General features: G+C 44.1%; 1 protein-coding gene across 2 annotated transcripts; it reads left to right on the top strand.

Moving 5' to 3' along the window:
• Nucleotides 1–6675: 6675 nt before the first annotated feature.
• On the top strand, nucleotides 6676–11182 carry BBS10 (Bardet-Biedl syndrome 10). 2 transcript variants are annotated; one of them, XM_044979419.1, is made up of 2 exons: nucleotides 6676–7012; nucleotides 8259–11182. In XM_044979419.1, the coding sequence occupies exons 1-2, from the start codon at nucleotides 6822–6824 to the stop codon at nucleotides 10309–10311; spliced, it is 2244 nt and encodes a 747-aa protein (XP_044835354.1). In that variant the 5' UTR covers nucleotides 6676–6821; the 3' UTR covers nucleotides 10312–11182. The 2 variants fall into 2 exon arrangements, with proteins under 2 accessions (XP_044835354.1, XP_044835364.1); XM_044979429.1 differs by lacking the exon at nucleotides 6676–7012 and adding an exon at nucleotides 7345–7578.
• The last annotated feature ends 13179 nt before the right edge of the window (nucleotides 11183–24361 follow it).

The following is a 24361-nucleotide window of genomic DNA, read 5'->3' as shown; positions in this document are numbered from 1 at the left end:
ATGCAATGGTGTTTTAAAGTCACCTTCGCTTGGGCTGAGAGTCCTGTGCTCTACCAGTCTCATGCAGTGTTAATGCAAGTAAAATTTAGTTATATTTGTGCTTTGTCTAACCAACTTTTATCTTCCTGTGTCCCTAACATACCGTTTTCCCAACTCCTTTATTGCCCCCACACATGAGACAAATTTTACTCTTTAAGCATCCTGCTTAAATTTGGTAATTCCCCACCCCCTTTGTCATAATGTAGTCTTGTCCTGAACCATTCTCTACAGCACTGTTCTTTAACATGACTATAATATAGACTGGTGTTGTGTACACAGGCACAACCAAATTCTTGTAACTTGGTTGGAACACTGTCTTGTTATGCCTTGTGATTACATTTTTAAAATATAGAAAGAGCTTTACTGTAAAGAGGAGAGAGTTCAACACAATAAGTTCCTAATAGAAACTAAAGGTGGCAGCCATATATAAAAGGTTAGCAGTCATAACATAAAGGGTGGGTTAAAAGATGAAAACAGAATGTTGTAATACTGATTTGACACTGCCAGCATTTGAGAGATTGTCATTACACCACTCACATAGAGAGATCTCTTATGCAGATCTGTTCCAAGACCTGTAATGTAGTTGGTATACTCATATAATTTGTGCTATACATGACAGGGACACATAATACATAGGCAAATGTGAGAGCTAACTAGCGCTACACCAAGAATTTGGGCAGTAATATTAGATCCCTGAGATATTCCTACAGTTTTTATGTGTTGAACCTCATATTTGGTAATAACTTATCTAAATTTAAAATGAATGTTTGTTAAAAATGTCCATCTTGCTCAGTATTTGAGTTTTACTGGTTTTTTTCAAGGGCAGTTAAGGAGAAGCCCTTTACGGATATATTTTTAAACTGACTTTAATTTAGTATTGATTTGCAAGCATATATAGAACTGCATATTTATACTCACGCTGCCATTGTATATGTCAAAATATTGTAATCGCTAGCTGACGGTGTTTTGGCCCACATCAGAATACATATGTGCACACCATATATTCCATATTTGAGATCCTGCCCACTTCAACTCTTGTGTTTTGCATATGCATATACTTGAATAAGATGGAGCTAGACAAAATGCCCTTACTTACATACAAGATTATTTTTTCTCCTCTCTCAATATGTTTTTAGAGCCTGACTATCTAAGATATAAGAGCTGTTGGTTTAATTCCTGTCCCAAGAGGCAAGAGTACTTCATGAAATTTTTTAATGAAAAAGTAAAGCAACAGATCTGCTCTTAGGTGTATTTATTACTCATATTCTAAAAAGCACATGCACTGAAAGCCTGATAATTCCTATTTTGCTCTTCTTTGTATGTAATTCCCTTATGTGAGCAGAAAATGGAATTTATTGCCTGATTTTTAGGGTAAGGTTGATTTACAGGCCTGGTTTGTAAAGCCTTTTCTTAATACATAATTAACTTCATATTTAGCCACAATGTGTAGTTGATCTTGAAATATTCTTTACTAAAGATTATCAGTTTTCTGCACATAGTCATAAAAACTCTGCTTGTACAGTTTGCAGATATCTGAAGGCAGTAGCCTCCTGCTAGTTTTTAATATTTAAAACAGAGCACTTGTTTTCTCACTTGATTAGATTCTTTATTCTTTTTTCTTGTACAGGAATTAGGAAATATTCTGAACTGATGGTTGTTGCCATGTGTTTTTTGATTGTTTTTTAAAATGCACTCTAAGCCTTTAATTTGCCACTTAACTACTGTAGTTAGGTATAATTGACCTACAGAGAAAGTAAGCGTCATGTGAAGAGCATAGTTCCAGCAATAGATAATGTTTCTTGTATTTCATATGTTGGTTATTTTTAAAATAGTTTGCATTATTTATAAGGGTACAGCATGTCTTTTTTTTTTTTCCCTCCAGATTAAATCCTGAAAACTTCATTTTATTGTTGTTTTGTAAGATGTTTCATGGATTTTACAGTTCAATGCCCTTCTGTGCCTTTGGGAAATCCTTGTCAGTTTAATGTTAATGAAACAAAATTTGGATTCAGTATATTTGTCTAGCATAACTTGGTGGTAGTTTTTCTTAAAGGCCATTATTTCATCACCTAGTTTTCTTTTTGTAAACAAGAATGCTGTACTCTTATGAAAGTTTGACTAATCGTATTTCAAATATATCCTGAACTCTTTGGACATCATTGAAAATAGTCAGATATTTCTGAGTATTATAAACAGTGCCTTCTTGATGGATTTCACACTGTTTTGAGGTGTATAAAGAAAACTTGTCAAATTTGTGCCATATATACAACTGACCTTTTGTGGGGGCTGTGTTTTTGAAGACTACCTTTCTCCCTTCATCAGATATTTGAAATCACTATATAAAAATCTATCCTTCCACTTCTATTTCAGTTTTCTAGAATTTTTAGCTAGTGAGCAGTGTGTCTGGTCTTTGCTTTTTTGGTCTTCTGTACAATGAAGCTGCAGTGCTTTGTTTGTGATATTACAGAAATAGCCATAATAAAAGTTTAACATCACAGACAGATTATTTTGGCTTCACTTTGTAATTGACTAAATTTGATCAAGAAATTAACTGATACAGAGAAAAAATTGGGGGGAGGAGAGAGTTTCAAGGGCACAAAGGGCAACAAGGCACCCAACTCCCAGTCATGTGTCTTGAAAATCTTCCCCTTAAGCATGTATACCTTTTAAATTATCTAGCCATTTTGTACAAACTACAAACCAAAGGTATATTTAACTGCATGGGGAAAGTGCTCTTTAAAATACATAGCTTGCCACTATTATCTAATTCTTCATTTTTCTCTAGTTTCAGAACTTCAGGTAACTCAGACTAGCACATTTTTATTCACTTTTTATTATGTTACATATTGTTTGAATTTTTGTACTGTTACATTTTTTTAGAAAATTGAAAATGGACTGTTATACAAAAGCTGTATAGGACCAGTGTTTCATTAATCCAATTCACAGAATATGGAAAGAGCCAGATCCCATGACAAAAATGAATGTGAATGTATGTACTAAAATATTTATATAGGGGAAAAATCCTTTATTCCTGTATGTTTTTTGTTTCTGCATATATCATGTTAAAATTGCTTTAGTATAGTATTGCAAAGGTTATTTAAAAAAACATGCTCCATGTAGTGTGATAAGAACTACTATGAATTCTTTAGAAAGAGCCACAAATTGTGACCATATTGCATGCTTAAATGTACATCTGAGTTCAACATTTTGTTAAATGGCCATTTGTAAATTAAAGCACTACCACTGGTCAATAGTTTTGTATGACTAATGAATAGAATAAAGAGATGTCACCAACAGCATAAGCACAGTATACTGAGTCATGTTTGTGTGTCTGACACCACTACATTTAAACAGATGGTAGGAATGGTACTGAGAGGAACACTTCAAATTGGGTACAGAATCATTTATCCCTGGGTTTCTGTTGCTCCTTATTTACTTTTCTGTTTCTGGTTTCTGATTACAGATTTAGTATTAGGTCTGCCTACGGTATCTATTGTAGGTGTTTTAACTGTGGTAAGAGTCTTGCAAAATGAAGCCTCTGTAAAGAGATCTTTGGCAATTTAACTTGTACTGTTTGTTTATTTGTTCTGCTGCTGCTAGGATATCATGGTCTCATTTTGATTAAAATTTCCTAGGGGACCATGTCTTGGCACTTAAGTAATTAGACCAAATATTATAAATTATGTAGTAAGCTACTTTGTGGTTTTTTTGCTCATTTGGTGTGAAGGTTAGTATTAAGATGTTGCTGTGATTTTACATATATTAAGGCTGTCAAATAATTGTTTTAAATAATCACAGTTAATCACAAGATTAAAAAAAATTGTGATTCATCACAGTTTTAATTGCAGTGTTAATAGAATACCAATTTAAATTCATTATAAATATTTTGGATGTTTTTCTACATTTTTCAAATACATTGATTTCAATTACAACACAGAATACAGAATTCAGTGCTCACTTTATATTATTTTTATTACAAATATTTGCATTTTTAAAAGAGAGAAAATTCACCTCATACAAGTACTACAGTGTGCTGGTTCTCAACCAGGGTTATACATACCCCGGGCCTGGGGGTACGCAGAGGTCCTCCAGGGAATACATCAACTCATCCAGATATTTGCCTAGTTTTACAATAGGCCACATAAAAAACACTAGCAAAATCAGTATAAACTAAAATTTCATTCAGACTGTGATAAATGAAAGGGGTGGGGCGGGGGGAGTAGCTCCCTTTGATGGACACCCAGCCAACCAGTTAGCTGTAAAATCCCTCTTGGCAGCTCTTCTCTACTTATTTTACCTATAAAGGGTTAAAAAGTCCCCCAGGTAAAGGGGGGGGGAAGTGGGCACCTGACCAAAAGAGCCAATGGGAAGGCTAAAACTCTTTAAAAAATTGGGAAAGAAACTTTCCCTTTGTCTGTTATTGCTCGGCTGAAGAGATGGGCAGCAGGAATGCTGTGTAAAGTTTGAACCATCAGATCATATCTAGAACTACTTTTAAGCACCCAGATATGCAAGTAAATTAGGAATGTTTAGGCAGACGCGATTAGGTTGATTTCTGTTTATTTTGCAAGGCTTGTGGACTCCTCTGTGCTAACCCCAGATGCTTTTGTTTGCTTGTAACCTTTAACCTAACCCCCAAGAAAGCTATTTTGGGTGCTTAATTTTTGAAATTGCTGTTTTAAAATCCAGCAAAAGTCTAAGTTCCAGATGTATTTTCTTCCCTTTTGTTTTTAATAACATTTACCTTTTTTAAGAACAGGATTGAATTTTTGATGTCCTAAGAGGTTTGTGCATGATTAGATGGGAGCAACAGCTAATTTCCTTTTTCTTTCTCAGCTCTTCCCCAGAGGGTGGGTGAAAGGGCTTGAGGGTACCCCACACGGAGGAATTCCCAAGTGCTCCTTTCTGAGTCCAAGGGGGTTTTTTTGCATTTGGGTAGTGGCAGCGTTTACCAAGCCAAGGTCAGAGAAAAGCTGTAACCTTGGGAGCTTAATACAAGCTTGGAGTGGCAAGTATTTATTTTTAAAATCCTTGCAAGCCCCCACCTTCTGTAATCAAAGTGATAGAGTGGGGATTCAGCCTTGACATTGATTTTACAGCAAACCTGCTGGGTGGGTGTCCATCAAAAGGAGTAACCCCCCACTTCAATACTTCTCTGTCTGTCTGTCTGAGAGAGAGAGTTTTCAACACTATGCTTTTTGATAGCAGGAACTTGTGGTGTTTTGGTTGAGATTGCACCAAAAGCTGTGATCCTTTATATATATATAGACATCCTGCCGCAATCCTATAGTAGTATTGATCTGCAGCCATATATTGGAGTGTTCCTGTGTGTATATTGGATTTGTTAGTTGTGTCCTTTTTGAGTAGTTTGTAGTTGACTTAGCTCTATTATCTTGAGATGCTGTTGAATTCTACTACTGAATAGTTTTGGCAGTAAGTTAATTGGGAAGGGCTCTGGCTGGGGGTGTGGGCTCTGGGGTGGAGCTGGGACCGAGGGGTTGGTGCAGGAGGGTCTCCGGGCTGGGATGGAGGGGTTTGGAGGATGGGAGAGAGGTCAGGGGTGGGGCAGGGATGCGGGACGAGGGCAGGCTTTGGGCAGCACTTACCTCAAGCAGCTCTTAGAAACAGCGGCATGTCCCCCCTCTGACTCCTATGCAGAGGTGCTGTAGGCAGCTGTACGCGCTGCCCTGCCCGCAGGTGCCACCCCTGCAGCTCCCATTGACTGCGGTTCCTGACCAAGGGGAGCTGCAGGGGCAGCACTTGGCATAGGGTACTGTGTGCAGCCCCCTGGCTGCCTCTACATGTAGGAGCCAGAGGGGGGATATGCCACTGCTTCCGGGAGCTGTACAGCATGGGGCAAGGCCTGCCCCTGCACCCAGGCTGGAGCACAGAAAGCCCCTGACACCACTTCCTGGGGGAGCTCAAGGGCCTGATTAAAATGTCTGGAAGGGCTGGATATAGCCCCCAGGCCATAGTTTGCCCACCCCTGACAATAGGGTGTGCATGTCTTATGCCTTGTAATAAGAGGGAAGGCCTGCAGAGTGCAAAAAATGCTGCTGTTACGGAGAATGAAATTAATGATGGTCCCTGTCTACAAGGCACAATGTATCCTGTTCCTATCTGGCTGTGCTGCAAGTGACGGCTGAGCACCAGGAGGTGGGACAGAACCGAGCCGGCAGGGAGAAGGTAAAGAACAGCCTCGTCCTACGAACACTGTCCTGTATTTCTGAAACAGGGTCGGCAACCGGGCGCTACTGCTATCGCTGAGTTGCCAACGCCAAATGTTCAAACACTGAGTCGCGCCCCAAAAAATCTATTTGTAGAGGCCGCTTTCAACTTGCCCTGGGGCGGGAGCCGTGGCGCTGCACGTGGGTCACTGGCCCAAGATCTTCCCTACACCCGGCAGCGCCAGGAACTGATTTTTTATCAAAGGAAACTCGCCTCCCGCCCTTGGGCTAGAGCGCCAGGGCCTGTCCCCGCCGCGTTACCCCAGGAGCGCGCGCCCGGCGCGGGGCTCACACGTGCTGTGCGCGAGGCGGCGGCCGGCAGGCGGACCCAGCGCAGGTGCCAGGTCCGCACGCGCCACTAACGAGCGGCTCGGCTCAGAGCGAGGCTGCCTCCGTCGCCGGCCCCGCGCTCCTCTGGGAGAAGCGGCACGAACTGGAAAAGGCGGCAGCGGGCTCGGCCCAACCGTATTGGCCCCTCCCCTTTGTCTGGCACGTTACCGCGTTCCAACGTGATGGCGTCACGGCGCCTCAGGGCCACAGCGGCGGGCGGTTTCCATGGCGTCCGCGGCGTCCCTGGACTTGGGGCGGCTGGTGCAGGAGGCCGAGGCGCTGGCGAGCGCGGTGCGGGGCGCGCTCGGGCCGCGCGGGGGGCAGGTGCTCGTGACCCGCCCTACGGGAGAGACGCTGCTCACGCGGGACGGGAGGCGAGTGCTGGAGGCGCTGAACCTCGGCCCGCCTACGGCCAGGTAACCCCGGCCCGGTTACGAGCCTCGCGGGCCCGCGCCTTCCCGGGGCTGCCGGAGCCGCCTCCGGGTGCCAGTCGCTTGTGGCTGCGACCCCTCCCCGCCGTGAGCGCCTCGGAGCGCCGCTGTGGGGGTCCCGGATTCCCGGGCCGCAGCCGGGCCCTGAAGCCCTGGGACTTCCCAGGGGGCAGAGTGGTGGCGGCGGCTTGTCCCCTGGCAGCAGCCGGGAGAAGAGAAATCAATGGAGCAGCTGCTCCCCCAGGGCAGAGACAGCACAGCCCCTTGTGCCGGGGCTTCGTTACACCCCTGTACACCCAGCTTCACCCTCCCCTCCGTGAGCCCGGTGCTGATGGGAACGATACAGTCCCCGGCAGCGGCCAGGGCCAGGATCCTCGCCCTTCACAGCACCTGGGGTTGGGCTTCTCGCTAGGATGCTGTGGCCTTTTGCTGTCACTGGTGCCTGCCTGCCTCTTGTCTACCTCCGTGTTGTCTGGCATGTCGTTCACGCTCTGGGCAAACCTTGCCATTTGTTAAAATGACAGCTGGGGAGAACCTGCAGTCGGTCATGAGTAAGACTACGTTTTAAGTCATGGACAGTAAATAAAAAATCACAGCCCATGACCTGTCCATGACTTTTACTGTATACCCCTGACTAAAACGGGGGGGGCACACCACGGATACTCGGGGGGGCCTGGCCTGGGGGCATCGGGGTGGGGGATAGAGGCAGGTTCCCTACCTGGCTCCTGGGAAGCAGCGACCTCCAGCTCCTAGCTCCTCATGCTGCTTCCGCTTCGTCCCCGAGCCCCTCTTCTGCAGCTCCCACGGGTTGGGAACTGCAGCCAATGGGAGCTGCAGGGGTGGTGCCTGTGGGCAGAGGCGGCACGTGGAGCTAGGAGCTGAGGGAGGGGAGTTCCTGTTGCCCTTCTGAGGAGTCCCCCCAGTTAAGCATCGCCCAGAGCCCCTCACACCCAAAATCCTGCTGCTGGGGGTCGGGGTGGGGTGCAACTGGCCCAAGGGCTGCCCGAGCTGCTCAGGTGGCTCCCAAGCCAGCCACACGAGACACTGCAGAAGTCAGAGTCACGGAAATCTGCAACTTCAGTGACAAACACGGAGCATGAGTCATGAGTGGCTAGTATTACCTGTTGAAAAGTGAATAGTTGAAACACTTCTCTGTTAATAAATTGAAGCTATTGATTAAAATCTGTTGGTAAAAGCCACCCTTAATTTACTTTTTCTTTTTTTCTACCAGAATGATAGTAGCTTGTGTCTCCAGTCACCACAGCATGACTGGAGATGGTGCTAAAACATTTATCATCCTGTTGTCCAAATTACTCAGAGGACTTCAAGCAATTCTTGATAAAAGAGAAGGATCTCCATTTTGTGAGGATATTCAAAGGAGCAAGAGAGATCAAAAACATTGTCACAGTCTGAAGCAAATATCTCAGTCTCTTATGACATTTCAGACTCACATATTGGACCACATCATGGCACAAGACCTAAGAAAACATTTTCTATCTGCTTTTTCTAGTTGGGAAGGAGAGATAAGTAGGGACACAATGGAGTCAATATTAGAAGCTTACTTTTGTGGAAGAATAGGAAATAGTCATCAGAAGCTTCTTTCCCAATTGAGTTGTGATTTCTATTACAGGTGTATACCTTTCAAAAATGGTAAAAATGAAATGCTGGATTTGGTGAATAAATATTTTGTAGAATTGCATTCTGCTGTAACAGGTCTTCCTGTTTCAAATTCCAGGATCTTAGAGGGACTTGTTCTTCACAGAGATTTTGCTGTGTACTGTCCAGCAGATGGTGACATAAGAATGTTAATTGTAACGGAATCGATCGACTCTGCTCTTTCTGCCTCTGGTTTAGAATTTGTTGTAAATGCAGAAGTTCAGTATCAGGCTTCCCAAGTCTGGATTACAAAAAGAACAGAAGCTATAATGAAACACTTGCAAAACAACAATATAAAAGTATTATTGTCAAGTGTGAAACAACAGGAAATAGTTATTTACTATGCAAAAATAAGTGGTATATCTATTGTAGAGTGTTTATCATCAGAAGAAATCTCTCTTCTCTGCAAGACCACAGGTATCTCACCTTTTATACCTACTCAGGACAATATACGTAGTGAGATCTCCGAAACCATGATAGCAAAATTTTGTCGGCCTCTTGTACTTGGCTCCAAGAGATATGTTCATCTTGGTTTGACAAGGACATGTGCTTTTGAGCCTCATTGTGTAATATTTTGTGGACCAATGCGTGGTGTCACTGAGCAGCATGCCTCTGCTTTTCACGGAGCATTTAAAATGTTACAACAACTATTTAAAGAAGTTGATCTGAGTGACGAATGTGAAGCACAACCTGAAAACACAAATAATGCTTCAAAAACTGTACATTGTAGTTGGCAACAGTCAGCTACTCAACAAAAATTCATAATGGAGAATATTTCTTGTAATAGGGAAAAGGTCAATGATCAACAACTGAAAACATCTATGGCTGAAACAGAAAAACAGTTTATAGACTCTTCTTCATGGGTAGATGAAAATCCATCATGTAATCAAACAGACTTGAAAAAATCTTCAGACCTAGCCATGCCCCTTGTAAAATTAGAGAGTGATTTTATGTTTCCAGCTCTAATTGACAGAGGTAGTTCTGTAAGAGAGTTACAGAAACCACCACTGAAATGCAAGCATCCAAGTGAAATGTGGGTAATGAATAATAGTGAGCCAGTTGTCGTCAATCACAGGATTTGTAATGATGCTATGACAGCAATAGAAAACACCAGTACATCAGTTGTGTCCAAACAGCTGAATGCTGCTCAAGAGTATTGGAAACCAGGCAATCCTATAGTTCCATTTGAGTATGAGAAGAGTTATAAACACACAGTCCAAAGTTACACCAACTTGGTCATACAGGCAGGATCAGTTTTGCCAGTTGGAGGTAACTTTGAGATCCTGTTACATTATTATCTCCATTCCTATGCAAAACAATGCCAACAACCAAAAATAACTGTTATTTCTACTATAATTGCTGATGCATTGCTAAGCATTCCAAAAATCCTTTACAGGACAACAAAAGAGAACAGTTTTACTCAGGTCTATTTCAAAGCCACTAGTGCACTTCAAACTAATCAGCAGCTGCCCATGCATCAACAAGGTCTAGAATCGGTGTATTGTAAATATCAGTTAGTAGCTTCTGTTCTTCATTGTCTTACAAAGCTTCTCACTATTGATTTAATAATTGGTATTAAGAGACCACCTCAAAAGACTGAGGTTAATGATTCAGAAGAAGATTTATGAAAACATTTTTGTTTCTCCTATGTTGTTATTGGAAGATTTTGATTCAATTATATTAAGCCAATGATATTACTTTAGAAACACTCAGGGCCGGCTCCAGGCACCAGCTTAGCAAGCAGGTGCTTGGGGCGGCCACTCCGGAGCAGGGTGGCAGGTTCAGGTATTCGGCGGCAATTCGGTGGAGGGTCCCTCACTCCCGCTCGGAGCGAAGGACCTCCTGCTGAATTGCCACAGATCGCGATCACAGCTTTTTTTGGCTGCTTGGGGCGGCAAAACCCCTGGAGCCAGCCCTGGAAACACTGCTTTTAATTTAAAACCTTTATTTCCAATTTATCTATTTTGGTATTAATAGGTATTAAGGTTGTGGCCCGCCCTAACGGATTTTCCCAGGAAAGTCACAACTAGCTAACTTTCCTTTGAAGGACACGGATATAGCCCTCCGCTCAAGAATAGGCAACAAGCAATAAATTGTTCAAAAACAAAAATACTTATTTAGAAGTGAATAGTTACAGTAAAAGGGTAGAGATAGAGGTAATAGAGTTACAGTATAAACATGAAGCGGCGTGGCAAATAGACACAGCCCTACTATTACTGTTTCAATTAACTATCACATATAACAATATGATCATTCACTTTATACCTTATAACAATATTTATTACATATACCAGTTAGGGCTGTCAAGTGATTAAACAATAATAGAATACCATTTATTTAAATATTTTTGGATGTTTTCTACATTTTCAAATATACTGATTTTAATTAGAACACAGAATACAAAGTGTACAGTGCTCATTTTGTATTTATTTTTTTATTACAACCTAATACTGTAGTGCAATCTCTTTATAATGAAAGTTGAACTTACTGATTAGCATATGCTAATTAGCCACTTGTACAGAAAGCTCCTCCTCTGTCCCATAGACTTCTATGGACTCAATGCAGCCTTATGGGGTTTTTCAGCTGACCTTTGGATGAGCCCTAGCTACTTCCTGTCTGGACATCCCATTGGTTTCTATGGGGTACAGTGTATTCCTATGGGGTTTTGCTGAGTCATTCCCCACAGGAAGTGATGCAATACTTTGCCTTGGTTGCATCATCCCTATTCATTTCTGTGGGCTCCAATGCATTCCTATGGGATTTCCCACTACATTACCTAATCCTATACTATAGCTGCCATTACTGTATTTTCTAATTTAAACTATTCTTAATTTTTATTTAATTAAAGCTTTATTCTTAGAACTAATTAAGCATGTCAAAGGGTCCTCACACTACCACCACTCATTTTATATTCAATTAAGCAATTAAAAATTTTGGCAAATTTAAACCCTTTTCGAGGTTTTTCTGTGGATTTCCAGTTTAGGGCTTGGTAAGCCATTTCGGGCAAGTGAGGCAAAAATCTTTTGTCACAATGTGTTCTGGTCAAGTCTGGATGCCCAAAGCTCAGTGCAAGGACAAATACTTCTTCCTGTAATAAAGAGGGAAGAAAAAACAGATCATTGCAGGTTTGTATTGCTGTTGAACTCAGGAAAGCAATTTCTGTTATTTTATCAGGCAGGTTTCAAACACAAGCAAATGTAATAGTATGTATTTAGGGTTACATTGATTCTGGCCCTGTGCACCATATTGTGGAGGGTCTTGAGATTCACCATTGGGCCGACTCGCACACCTCATTTTTCACATTTTAAATATTTATGCAAACTAAATATGAATTTTGGTTTCCCTGGCAAGTTACCTGTGGCATGTGCCATCAAAACTTTGCAAATCTAAAAACTAGCTTTAACAATTGTTTAAAAAGTCAAAATGTCTCTGTGATTTATTGACCTTCATAAGGAGTTGAATTAAATATGATTTTAAACACTATGTTGTGGTTTTGTATATATTTTCCCTAATTTTTTTCTGTCCACTATATTCTTATAATCCATTTCACATCAATATTTTCACTGTTAAGACAGCTATCCGTAGACTCTAGGCCACTGTAGTATATTCCTGTAAATGACTGTCTGGCTGAATATGATATCTAGAATTTCTATTCTTTATCTAATAATTTTGATCATAGTAGCAATAGTAGGAAGTAAATCCACATTATGACTGGCCAACATTTGATCTGTCAAATTGATTTTACATGGTATTCATGGCTTCCAATATTTTCAGCTATTCTGGCTTATGTTCTCATGGTGTCACTATAAAAATAGGCTGAGTGTAGGAAAGAGGCTGTACTATTAAACTACTAAACATATTTTCAAACTGTGTTGATCATCAGTTTTCTTCAAGTTTCTCATCCTAAAACTTACTTGAAGATTAGTCTTAACTTGATGCCTTAATTTACCTGGTTTTTTAACTGTCTACCATAGTGATGCATGGAGGAAAGAGAATACTGAGTAAATGGGCAGCTGCAGCTGGGGGAAGTGATCATATTTGTATCCCTAGTAATAGTATTAGGTATCAATACTAATATCAACAGGGATTTTATAATCATTAATTTGAAGTATTATGGGAAATTTAAAAATCTTATGTTGTAAACATACTTTTCTCTCTCGTCAATAACCACTTACATGATTAAAACGGAATGTCAGGTTTCTTCATTTTTTGTGCTGTTTGTTTCCCTTTTACATTTTTCTCAGTATATTCAGTGGTGATTGATTGAAGTCTTTTTCACTTTCAGGTCCTACTGCCATATTTTGTTTGCAAATACAGTAGCAAACTTTATTTAAATACAAATTTCCATTGGAATTAAAAAATCTTGCCAAAATTTCTATTAATTTGGATTTTATAAAAGTTTGTTTTACAGCATGTGAATTTTAAGCAAAAATTGAGTTGATACTGTACCTTGAACTTTAGGAAATTTGAGAAAAAGAGTTAAACTGAAGCAAAAAAAAAAGTTGCTTAAACATATTGTGGTGATAAAGTTGAACTTTTTGTTCTAAAAAAAAAAAAAGTGAAGCTCATTGTTTTAAAATGTGCCCCAAGGCTACCTTCATGTTTAATGAAGTGGTAGAGCCCACAGAGATTATAGGATCCAACATGCAATTCTCCATTTTGACCCCATCATGATGGGAGCTATAGTCTCTGGGCTGGACTGTCTGAGTAAGATGAAGGCAGGGCAAATGACACCATTTTATGCACATTAGTGTAGACCAGGGGTCCCCAACGCGGTGCCCGCGGGTGCCATGGCACCAGCGGGGACATCTAAATGTGCCCGCGTCCTGGCCGGCAGTGGAACACCCGCTGAAATGCTGCCGAATTTCTGCGGCGTTTCGACAGTGGCGCCTCTTGATGACGTCACTTGTCGGCAGCAAGTGACATCATCAAGAGGTGTCGCCGCCGAAACGCAGAAATTCGGCGGTGACGCCTCTCGATGACGCCACTTGCCGCTGACAAGTGACGTCATCAAGAGGCATCACCGCTGAAATGCCACAGAAATTCGGCGGCATTTCGGCGGGTGCTCCACCGCTGCCAGGGTCCTTCGTCTGGCGCCCACCAGATGAAAAGGTTGGGGGCCACTGGTGTAGACCATAGGCTCCAGTAAGTTGCCAGTGCAGCTCTCATTTGGGAAAAATGTGGATGATGCCTTGGACTGTTCTAACACAAGGAATATCAACTGTAATGACTAACAATTTTTTTTTTTAATTTAGGACCTAGTCCTGCAATCATCTCCATTTGGGTGGACCCCTGCACTTGATTCATTTGAAAACAGTGGGTCCCAGTGTAGGCGTAAGTGTCTGCCTTTACAGTTCTCAAGGCAGGCTAAAGGTCTAAGTTATCTTTTGCTAGCATAGTGACTTGTTTGGGGGTCGGGGGGTTAGGAGGAAGGGCTGGAAGAGGATCACTCTGGCATCCCCCTATTGCTACAAAACATAATTAGGTGCTTGAATACATGGTGATGGGTGCAGTATAAGTAGAAATCACTATTCTAAAAGACCTTGAATTACAGAGAATTGTATGCAGCTCACCCAGCATGCTTCAAGGCCACTCTGAGTACCTTCTGCTGGCCTTCAAGCTGCCATCTTGAACTTGGATTCTGTGTATTAACCTGATACTAGATTACTAAAACTGCCTAACAGGTATGCAGGTTCCTATGTATCTTGTGGACAGGGCCGCCCAGAGGATTCCGGGGGCCCGGGGTCTTCGGCGGCGGGGGGGCCCTTCCGTTCTGGGACCCGCCGCCAAAGTGCCCTGAAGACCCGTGGCGGGAGCCCCCCGCCGCCGAATTACCGCCGAAGCGGGACCCGCCGCTGAAGTGCAGCCCGGTCTTCGGCGGTAATTCGGCGGAGGGGGGGGTCCCCGCCGCGGGTCTTCGGGGCACTTCGGCGGCGGGTCCTGGAACGGAAGGGGCCCCCCACCGCCGAAGACCGGGCTGCGCTTCGGCGGCGGGTCCCGCTTCCCCCCCGCCCCGGCCCCAGCCTCTTACCCCCGGCTCCCTCCTCACCCGGAGTCTCAGCGCCTCGCCGGAACAGCCGCAGTGTGTGGCTGGCGGGGCCTGAGCTCCGTCCCGCTCAGAGCCGCGTGGTGGGGGGGCGGGGCTGGGAGCTCCACGCCGAGCGGAGGGAGCTGAGCTCAGCCCGGAGCTCCCGGCCCCACCCCCTGAACACGCGGCCCTGAGCGGGGCGGGGCTCAGGGGCCCCGGCGGAGACTCGGCGCTTGATGCGCTGAGGCTCCAGGAGCGGGGCGGAGGTGGGAGCCTCCGCTGTTCTCTTGGGGGCCCCTGCAGAGCCCGGGGCCCAGGGCAAATTGCCCCCTTTGCCCCCCCCCCCGGGCGGCCCTGCTTGTGGAAACTGGTCCACAACTTTGGTGAAGGGCGCAAAATCTACTGCCCTCTGAAGCTTCCACAGAATAAACCATTTACATTTTAAAGTTTGAGTTTTTATTAAACATGAAAATGAGTAATTCAATCAGGACTCTGTCCCCTGATGTTATTTATGTTGACATTCAATTTATTTTACACTGTTGTAACATTTTCAGTTTATGTACCACAGATTTTTGTATAGATAAAGGAAAATTGTACTGTAGAGTATGAAGGGTTTGATAGCTGGATAAAAGAGTAGTTAGGATTCCTGGCACTTGGGGAAGCAGTTTGGGATTAGCTCATTACCTACTATTTGCCCCACAAGATAAGAAAAATATAATCTAAATCATTTTATCATGGTTAAAGCATTAAGGCTAATTAAGAAGTTGGCAAACTTGATGTCAGGTGTAAATAGTCTGTCTTTGTATACAAAAGTTATGTGGGAGAATTTACAAAATAGAATGATATACTGTCTCTGTGCCTCAGTGGGTGACATAGCTGAGGATGCCAGATTCCGGAAAAACTTCTGAGAAATAGAGCAGACTTACCCTAGACTGGTGGTTATTCTACCATTAGATAAACCATGCCAGTACCAAAAATAAAGGTCTATCTCACCACACTAATTAACATGAAGTCTAAAATGCAGTTTCCTTAGGCATTCCAGCATTTATTTCACCACCCAGACACAAGACTTTATGATGAGTGGTAAACAATTTAATCAAACAAAGGGTTCTACTGATCTCAAGAGACCAGCCACATAGCCAGATCAGTATTGGGTAAGATCTGAGTTAAATAATCAGAGTGCTGCCAATCCTTTAGTAACTAAAATCTAAAGATTAATTTATAAGGAAAAGAAGCGGAGAGTTAAAATGGTTAAGGAAATCATATACATACAAGTAATTGCAAAATTCTTCTGTCAGGTTTGAAACTGTGATGGAATAAGCTGCTAGTCTGCAGATGTGTCTCTGGAAATTACCCAGACAGCTTGGGGGTCATCAGTCATTGTTTAGAGCTTCCTTGTTAGAAACCCAGTTCAGAGAAATGAAGCAGGAAATTAAGACACAATGGAGATGTTTCCAGGGTCTTTTATATCTTCTCCCAATCCCATGTGGATGGAATTTTACTGTCCCAAACAAATCTCCAACTCTCAGATTGTGGAAAATTACAGGCACAAGAGGGAGTCCAGGATCACATGAGCAAGTCACATGCCTTTACATGCTTTGATGACTCTCAGGAGCAGCCGTTGCCCATATTCTTTCTAAAGTGTCCATAGGAAGACTTGCTGGGCTGGATGAGTTTCTTCTGTGTCCCATTGCAAGAGTTAATTTTTTTTAATGGGCCATTAACACAAAGCTGTCTGGCTTCATTGTATATTTTACCTGGTGGGTATTACCCCAGGGACAAACACATTTGGGATACAGATCTATAGCCAATGTTCATATCTTCATATACAAAAATGATACATGCATATAAACAGGATAATCATACCTGGCAAATCATAACTTTGCATCGACACCTTAAATGATATACTTTGTTGCAGTTGTATAACAGTGGTAGCAACAATGATATACATAGTCACATTTCAATCATATGACATCACAATACCATATAATTGTTTTAAGATACCTCTCCACTGATTCTTTCCACCTTTCCCTCAACATCTAACCCTGCTTTATGGCATCTCTCACCACTGAATGCCAGTTAAGTTGGGTATTTGAATGTTACTGCTCTTACTTTGGGAACCATCTTTTTTCACTTTTGAACTACTAAAGACAGCTGAGACCATGGCACTCATTTTGTGAAGACAGGGACACAACTCTTCCAAGAAGAACACTAGTTCTCCTTTCTGGATTGGCCATTGTGAGGCACTTATCCAGCAGATGACTATTTCATTTTCAATCCTGGCATTATGATCATTTTGTGCCTATGTTCCACAGGCTCAGGGAAAAGAGAGAAAAGCATTAGTCCAGCCTTCTGGGATGCCACCAGGTTCACCTATTGATCTGACTGTTTCCATAGTAGAATCCTCTGCATTCTAGATCTGTGGTTCTCAACCTTTTCCATACTGTGATCCCATGTTAGAACAGAAAAAATGTTTTGGGACTTCCCACCTTCTGTATACTCATAAAGGGAGGATGGTTCTGTGGTTGTAACTCCTCAAAACCTGTCTGAGACATTCCATGTCCTAGATCAGGGCTAGTGTGTCTCCACTGGTATTTTCTCCTTGAAGCTTCTGTCCATCTCCACTGGGTGGTGTATGCACATTTTTAAGTGCTCTAATCTGTGCTGGCAGAGGACATTCACTTCTGCACGCATGTGACTTATTAAAAAAATATGCAAGAGTTTTAGCCACATATCAAGTAGCATGATAACAAATAGAGGCCACATTTTGAAAATGTGGCTCATACAGTAAGTCCAGGAACTGAAACTGTATCTCTTGTAGGTCAACAGTCAGGATGTGATGGGCTTTTAGGCTGGCAATAATTCAATTTTTCAATGTTGCTGTTTGGGAGTTTTTCCAGTCTTAACATATTCATGGGTGGTGTGACATTGCACCCCATATTCATCATAGTAATATTATTGTGATATGATTATGACATAATTATGATGCATTTTGTAAAAGATAAGTCATGTGAGGTGCCATTGAAAACATTTTTTGCTTAATATGATTATCCTATTTGTATGCATGTATCATTTTTGTATCTGAAGTTATGAATCTTGATTATGTATCTGTATTTCAAATCTAGTTATACCTGGGTGACGCCCACTAGGCAAGATGCTTTCAGTCTAGATCGGTGTTTCTCAAATGCGGACACCAGAGCCTTTTCTTGCAGCCACAGTCATCTGGGCTGTGATTGGGGGCAGGGACACAAAGCAATGGCCCCTCGCCCAGGTCCTACAGCAGTGGTTGGGCCTTGCCCCCTCCAGAGACACAAACGCTGGAGGTGCAGGCAGCTGGTGAATCCCACACTTTCCCAGGGGTAGGGGAGGCAGGCTTCGGCCACGGGGCTTCAGGCTCAGTCCATGTGATGGCAGGCTCTGGTTCCAGGCTCCGCTGGGCTCCACTGCCTCCCTGCCCACCTCCCCATCCAGGGCTTAATTTGTGTCAGGGCTTCCTGGGGTTAAGTAAGTCTGCTGTGATACAAATATCACTTTTCACAGCAGAACACTTCCCAGCTAGCAAGTCTTAGGGGGAAAAAAACATGCAGCCAAAAAAGCAAAAGAAACAACGAAAAGACAAGAACATGCAAAGCGCCTTATTTGTGTTTCTCTTCTGTTTAGGTCCAGTAAAGAACAGAGACAAATGTAAATTATTTTTATTACTGAGTCTGGAAAAAAAACCCTACATAAATAACTTACAATGATTTGGACACGTGTATGTGCATATTTATTTGTTTTTCCTAAAGTTAATTAAGTATTTTAGGAAAAATTGTCACTGCGGCCACCAGCAATAGTTGGTGGCCACATTCCAAGGCCACCAAAACATTTCTTGTGAGAAGCCCTGGTCTAGATATTTTCAGAGTGGTAGCTGTGTTAGTCTGTATCAGCAAAAACAACGAGGAGTACTTGTGGCACCTTAGAGACTAACAAATTTATTTGGGCATAAGCTTTCATGGGCTAGAACCCACTTCATCAGGAAAATACAGAAGGAGGTATAAATACATGAAAGGATGGGAGTTGCCTTACCAAGTATGAGGTTAGTCTAACGAGACAATTCAATTAATAGCAGGATACCAAGGGAGGAAAAATAACTTTTGAAGTGGCAATGAGTGGCCCATTTCAGACAGTTGACAAGAAGGTGTGAAGGTCTAGATAGTGGGTGGGGAAGGGCCTATTCAAGGTAATGAGCCATTAGGGAAAACAATAGGCCTTAGAAGAAGTTTATCTCCCACCTGGTGAGCCCTCCTGAGAACACTCCAGACAGCCTGTAAAAAATGGCTGCTATGACTCTACAAGGACATTTGACCAGGCCACATGATTCTGGACTCCATCTTGGGATGTCAGTATTTTTCCACAACCAGTGTGAGAACCAAGTTTTGAAACAAAGGGTTCCCTCCATATGATAAATCTATATAAGGCAGGGAGTGACACCATCTGTTGTTCTTCCTCCCCACACAAGAAGACGCCTGGAAACACCTCAGAAACAAAGACTGAACTGGTGGAAGTCCTGGACCCAGGCTAAAGGGATTTCTAGCCTGTGTATGAAAGACTTGGGGATTTCAAGCTGTAAAGCAAATGCAGCTTGTCCCTTAAGATTCCCCTAAGAATCTGCAGCCTGCTTGTATCATCAGCCAGGGTGAGAATTTGCTAAGTCATATCCTAACTTAGACTTAGTTTGTGTCTTATTTATTTACTAGGTAATCTGATTTGATCTGTTTGCTATCACTTAAAATCTATTTTTTGTAGTTAATAAACTCGAATTTGCTAAGTCATATTCTAACTTAGACTTAGTTTGTGTCTTGTTTATTTACTAGGTAATCTGCTTTGATCTGTTTGCTATCATTTAAAATCTATTTTTTGTACTTAATAAACTCATTTTTGCTTTATTTAAATCAGTGAGTTCGAGTGAAGTGCTTGGGAATCTTAGCTCAGAGAGGCTGTTGCATATTCCTCTCCACATTGAGGGGCGGGGGCGAACTCTATGAGCTTACACTGGACAGTTCCCTATGCAGCACAAGATGGTATAATTTTGGGTTTATGCTCCAGAGGGTGTGCGTGCCTGGGGAGGTGAGAGTTACCTTGGTTTTAGTCTTTCCATTGTTGGTTTGTGCAGTGGTTAGTCAGAGAGCTTGCATGTAACTGCAGCTGGGTGTGTCCCTTCTTGTGTGTGTGCTGGTGGAAGTGTAAGACTGGGATCATGTCTGTAGCTTGTCACAGCAGCACAGTCTGAGAGGGAGCCCATGCTGGTGGATCAGAGGGCTCAGTAGTACCCCAGTTCCAGGCAGCACCCCGGGGGAACCCATCACAGATGGTATTGGACATACTTCTAGATACAGTGACACACAATTTCCTGCCTCTTTTGTGTGGTTTACTTGCCCAGGTCCTCTTTTTTGGCAGGTGTGGCCATATAGATTGCTAATGGGGACAGATTTCTATATGGACTACCATATAACCATCTGATGATTTATAAATGTACTAAATGGCTTGAATATATTGTTACTTATATATTGGGGGCTTTTTCTCCCCCTCTTTCTTCCCGGAGCAACTGATGCACAAAGAATTTTGTCATGCTTAAAAAGGCTGATGGCTAGAAACTTGACTTATTGTTGTGAAAATGTGTTACTGGTCTGATGAACAGTAGGCAGCAAGTGGAAGTTCTCAGTAAGAAAGATATGACAGTGGAAAATTGTGCTCTGCTTGATGGAGAAAAATAAGGTGCCTACAATGGTGGCTGTGAAAAGGTCTGAGGTATCCAATCTAATTTCATCCTCACCTTCATGCAGATGTGCCTATATGGAACAACACACATTTGAAAATTGGAAACAAATCTATAATTTGGAAGACCTGTCAGAGCAGGGGCATCATATGGATTTCCCAGTTAGTCACTGATGAGAGCTTTGTCTCTTTTCTAATGCAAAAGCAATGCTATGGCCTGCCACCCTCAGCATAGTATCCATACTTACGACTAAGTTCTCGTCTACACTACAGAGTTTTGTTGACGCAGGTTATGCTGACGATCAAAAACCAGTATAATTACATCGCTTGTGCATGTTCAAACAATGATCTTTCTGTCGGCAGAGCACATCCACAGTTGTTGCTCTAGCATTGACAGTGAGAGCAGTGCACTGTGGGATGTATCCCACTGTGCTACTTGCCACCTTCTGTGGCCAGGAGTTGTGGGAAGGCAGAGTAGATTGCAATGCATCATGGGTGCATGCTCAATGTCCCATGATGCAGTTTTTTCTTTTCCATTATTCCCATCATTCCATGGGCTTCCAACTCAGTTTCTGCGGCGGGGTGATAGATTTCACACACAACCCAATTTTGGGCCAGGACTATCTTGTGATGGAGTACATCAATAGAAAGGAGCAGTGGTGAGCTCCAGCCGGTTCGCAGCAGTTCGTGCAAACCGGTTGTTAAATTTAGAAGCCTTTTTAGAACCGGTTGTTCCAGGACAACCGATTCTAAAAAGCTTTTAAATTTAACAAAGGCTCGGGCAGCTGTCTGCCCGGCCCCGGCCCCAGCCCCAGCTCACCTCCCCCTCTCCCCTGAACGCTCCGCCCTCATTCTCCTCCCCTTCCCCTGCTTCCCGCGAATCAAATGTTCGCGGGAAGCCTGAAAAAAGAAGCAGGCAGGTAAGCCGGGCGTGGGGGGGAGGGGGCGGGACGGCTCCTCCTGGCCCTGGCTGGGCGCCCCAGCCCAGCCCCAGCCAAGCACCCCCGGCTCGGGCTGGTCCCGCCTGCGCGGCTCGGACCCGGCCCAGCTCGGGCCCCGCGGCTGTGGCTCCGGCGCCGGCCCGGCCCGGGGAGTCGGCTCCCGCGGCTCCGGCTCCGGTCCCGACCCCGGCAGGGGTAAGAGTCCAGGGCCGGGACTGGGGCGGGGGAGGAGGGGTTGGATCGGGCAGAGGTTCTGGGGGGGCAGACAGGGGATGGGGAAGGGGGAGTTGGGTAGGCACCGCGTGGGAGTTCCTGGGGTCTGTTGGGATGGTGGTGGATGGAGTCGGGGCAGTCAGGGGACAGGGAGCGGGGCAAGTTTGGCAGGGGGTGGGGTCCTGGGGGGGAGTTAGGGTTGGGGGTCTTGGGAAGGAGTGGTCAGGGGACAAGGAGCAGGGCAGGGGGGGTTATGGGTTGTGGTTTCTGAGGGGGGGCAGGACGTGGGTCGGGGGTGTACTCACTGGGCGGTGCCCTACCGGGTCTTCGGTGGTGGGTCCTTCAGCCGCTGGAGCTGTGCCGCCGAAGACCCAGTAGGGAACCGGTTCCTAAGATTTTGGCAGCTCATCACTGGAAAGGAGTGCTTCTCTGTGGTATTGCAGGTGCTTCTTGATCACTGACATCAATGTGAGCTGGTCCAGGAAAGTGCATGACACACATATCTTCAGGAACAGTCCTGTACAGAAAGCTGCAAGCAGGGACTTTCTTTCCAGACCAGAAGATTCCAGTGGGGGATGTCTAAATGCCCGTAGTGATCTTGGGAGACCCAGCATACCCCTTACTCCAGTGGTGGGAAATCTGCAGCCTGTCAGGGTAATCCGCTGGCAGGCCATGAGAGAGTGTTTACATTGAACGTCTGCAGGCACGGCCGCCCGGAGCTGCCAGTGGCCACGGTTTGCCATTCCCAGTCAGTGGGAGCTGTGGGAAGCGGCAGCCAGTACATCCCTGTGGCCCGCACCACTTCCCACAGCTCCCATTGGCTAAGAATGGCAAACTGTGGCCACTGGGAGCTGCGGGTGGCTGTGCTGCAGATGGTCAATGTAAACACTATCTCACAGCCTGCCAGCGGATTACCCTGATGGGCCGGCCGCAGGTTGCCCACTGTTATATCCTTGGGGCAGCCGGTGTAGGAAGCAATCACTTGAGGCCAGAGAGCAGGCAGCTAACCAAAACCTCCATTTTATTTACATATATACAGAGAGCACCTCAGCCGGTTGAAACCGGTTGAGCTAACCCATAATAATCTAACTCAGTTGCCATAGCAACAAAACCATGACAACCAAATACACAACACCCACCACTGCCTTACTCTGATGGGTCATGAAGCCTTACATGGGAAACCTGAACGGCAGCAAAAAGCCCTTCAACAATAGGCTGAGCAGGTGCAGAATGACCGTAAAATGCTGGCACTGCCTTTATGGCAGGTTAGACCTAAATAAGGAAAATATTCCCATGGTCATAGCACCTGCTGTGTGCTCCATAATATGCGTGAAGCTAAGGATAGAAAGTTTCCCCCAGGGTGGAGCGCAGAGGTGACTGATTTTTGAGTGCCATTAGAGAGGCACAAGGGGGACTATTTAAATCAGGGAGGATTTGAGGCACCATTTTGACAATGAGCACCAGTAATGTGTCTTTCCATACAGCACACTTCCATATTTTAACTTGCCACCTTTTCATGAAAATTTTGATTCCTGACCATGATTTGTAGTCACCAAATGATCAAAATTGCAACTGTATCTTAATTCCGGCAGCAACCACCGTGTTTAGGAGACAAATAAAGATTGGTTATCTTTCAGAGAATATGTTTTTATTAAATACCAATGAACAACACACACAAAAGCCTCAATGAGAAGGGAGATAACAGTGAAGGGCAGTGTCGGCTCTTATAGCTGTCTGCAAGTCCAGCTATCATTTTGGAAGCTGTCCGAAGGGGTGGAGTGAACGGGGTGAGGAAGTTGCAAGGAATGTGTGGGAGGAGTTTGGGAAGGCCATGGAAAACAGTTCTGTATCGGCTGCAGTGGGGGCCGAGCATGCATTAATTATGCCTGCAGCATGACTGGGGACTTCAACATCTCTGGTTGCTCCTCCATCACTTTTTATCATGCACTCCTGGCCCATTAAAATTCACTCCTGGCTCTCTCTTCTGTCCTGCCTGTCTGTTTTCTAATTTTCTTTTAAAGTCTCTCTCCAGGCCCTGTGTTCTTGTTTTTTGGCCTCTGAGGATTGGAGCACCTCTCGAAATATGTCCTCCTTGTTCTTCCTTGGTCTCTTCCTTATCTGGCAGAGGCGCTCCGCTGGTGTGTAGGGGGGTCCCCTGAAGGCCACATCTGCATAAACAGAAGAAACAATAAACAGAAGCATGATTGTTAGTGCACACACAGAGCATTGAATCATTGTAGTAAAATGAATCTCTTTTAAAATACAAATCTCACTGTTCCTTGGCAAGCATACAACTTGGCAAATGCTGTAAACATGGAGAATTCAGCTGGGAAGGGGAGGATGCAGGGGGCACTCGAGATGGAGGAAAGGGTCTTGTTTTTTTTTTAAGGGGATCACTGCAGGTGACTCGGAACAATATTATAAATTCTGCCATCACTTTCCATATGCAGGGGTCATTGAAGCTGATGTCTCACTCCTAAGGGTAAGTAAGGGTGCATCTGCTGCATGCGTGTGGCTTCAGACCGGGTCTTTCTGCTGCTTGCTTGTGTGCTGCTCTGGTCCCTGCACAAATGATTGCTGATTGGCACAGGAAACTGTCCTAAACCAGGTAAAGGAACAAAGCAGTTCTGCCAAGCAACCTTCAGCAGAGGATTGGTGAGTACCTTCAGGAAAGTTTCCTAGAGATGTCTCTGGAAGATTCCCATATGAACTCTCAGTGTGCATTAACACACTGTTCCACTG

The sequence above is a fragment of the Mauremys mutica genome, chromosome 1 (genome assembly GCF_020497125.1).
Source record: "Mauremys mutica isolate MM-2020 ecotype Southern chromosome 1, ASM2049712v1, whole genome shotgun sequence".
NCBI classification, from domain to species: domain Eukaryota; kingdom Metazoa; phylum Chordata; order Testudines; family Geoemydidae; genus Mauremys; species Mauremys mutica.
The sequence above is the reverse complement of the archived record's forward strand: the minus strand, read 5'-3'. Positions and strand labels throughout refer to the sequence as shown.

What these genes read in the sequence shown, in the direction of transcription:
- BBS10 (XM_044979419.1), top strand. Translation starts at nt 6,822, where the DNA reads ATGGCGTCCGCGGCGTCCCTGGACTTGGGGCGGCTGGTGCAGGAGGCC. An exon ending in CTCGGCCCGCCTACGGCCAG is followed by an intron (nt 7,013 to 8,258) that starts GTAACCCCGGCC and finishes TTTTTCTACCAG; the next exon opens with AATGATAGTAGCTTGTGTCT.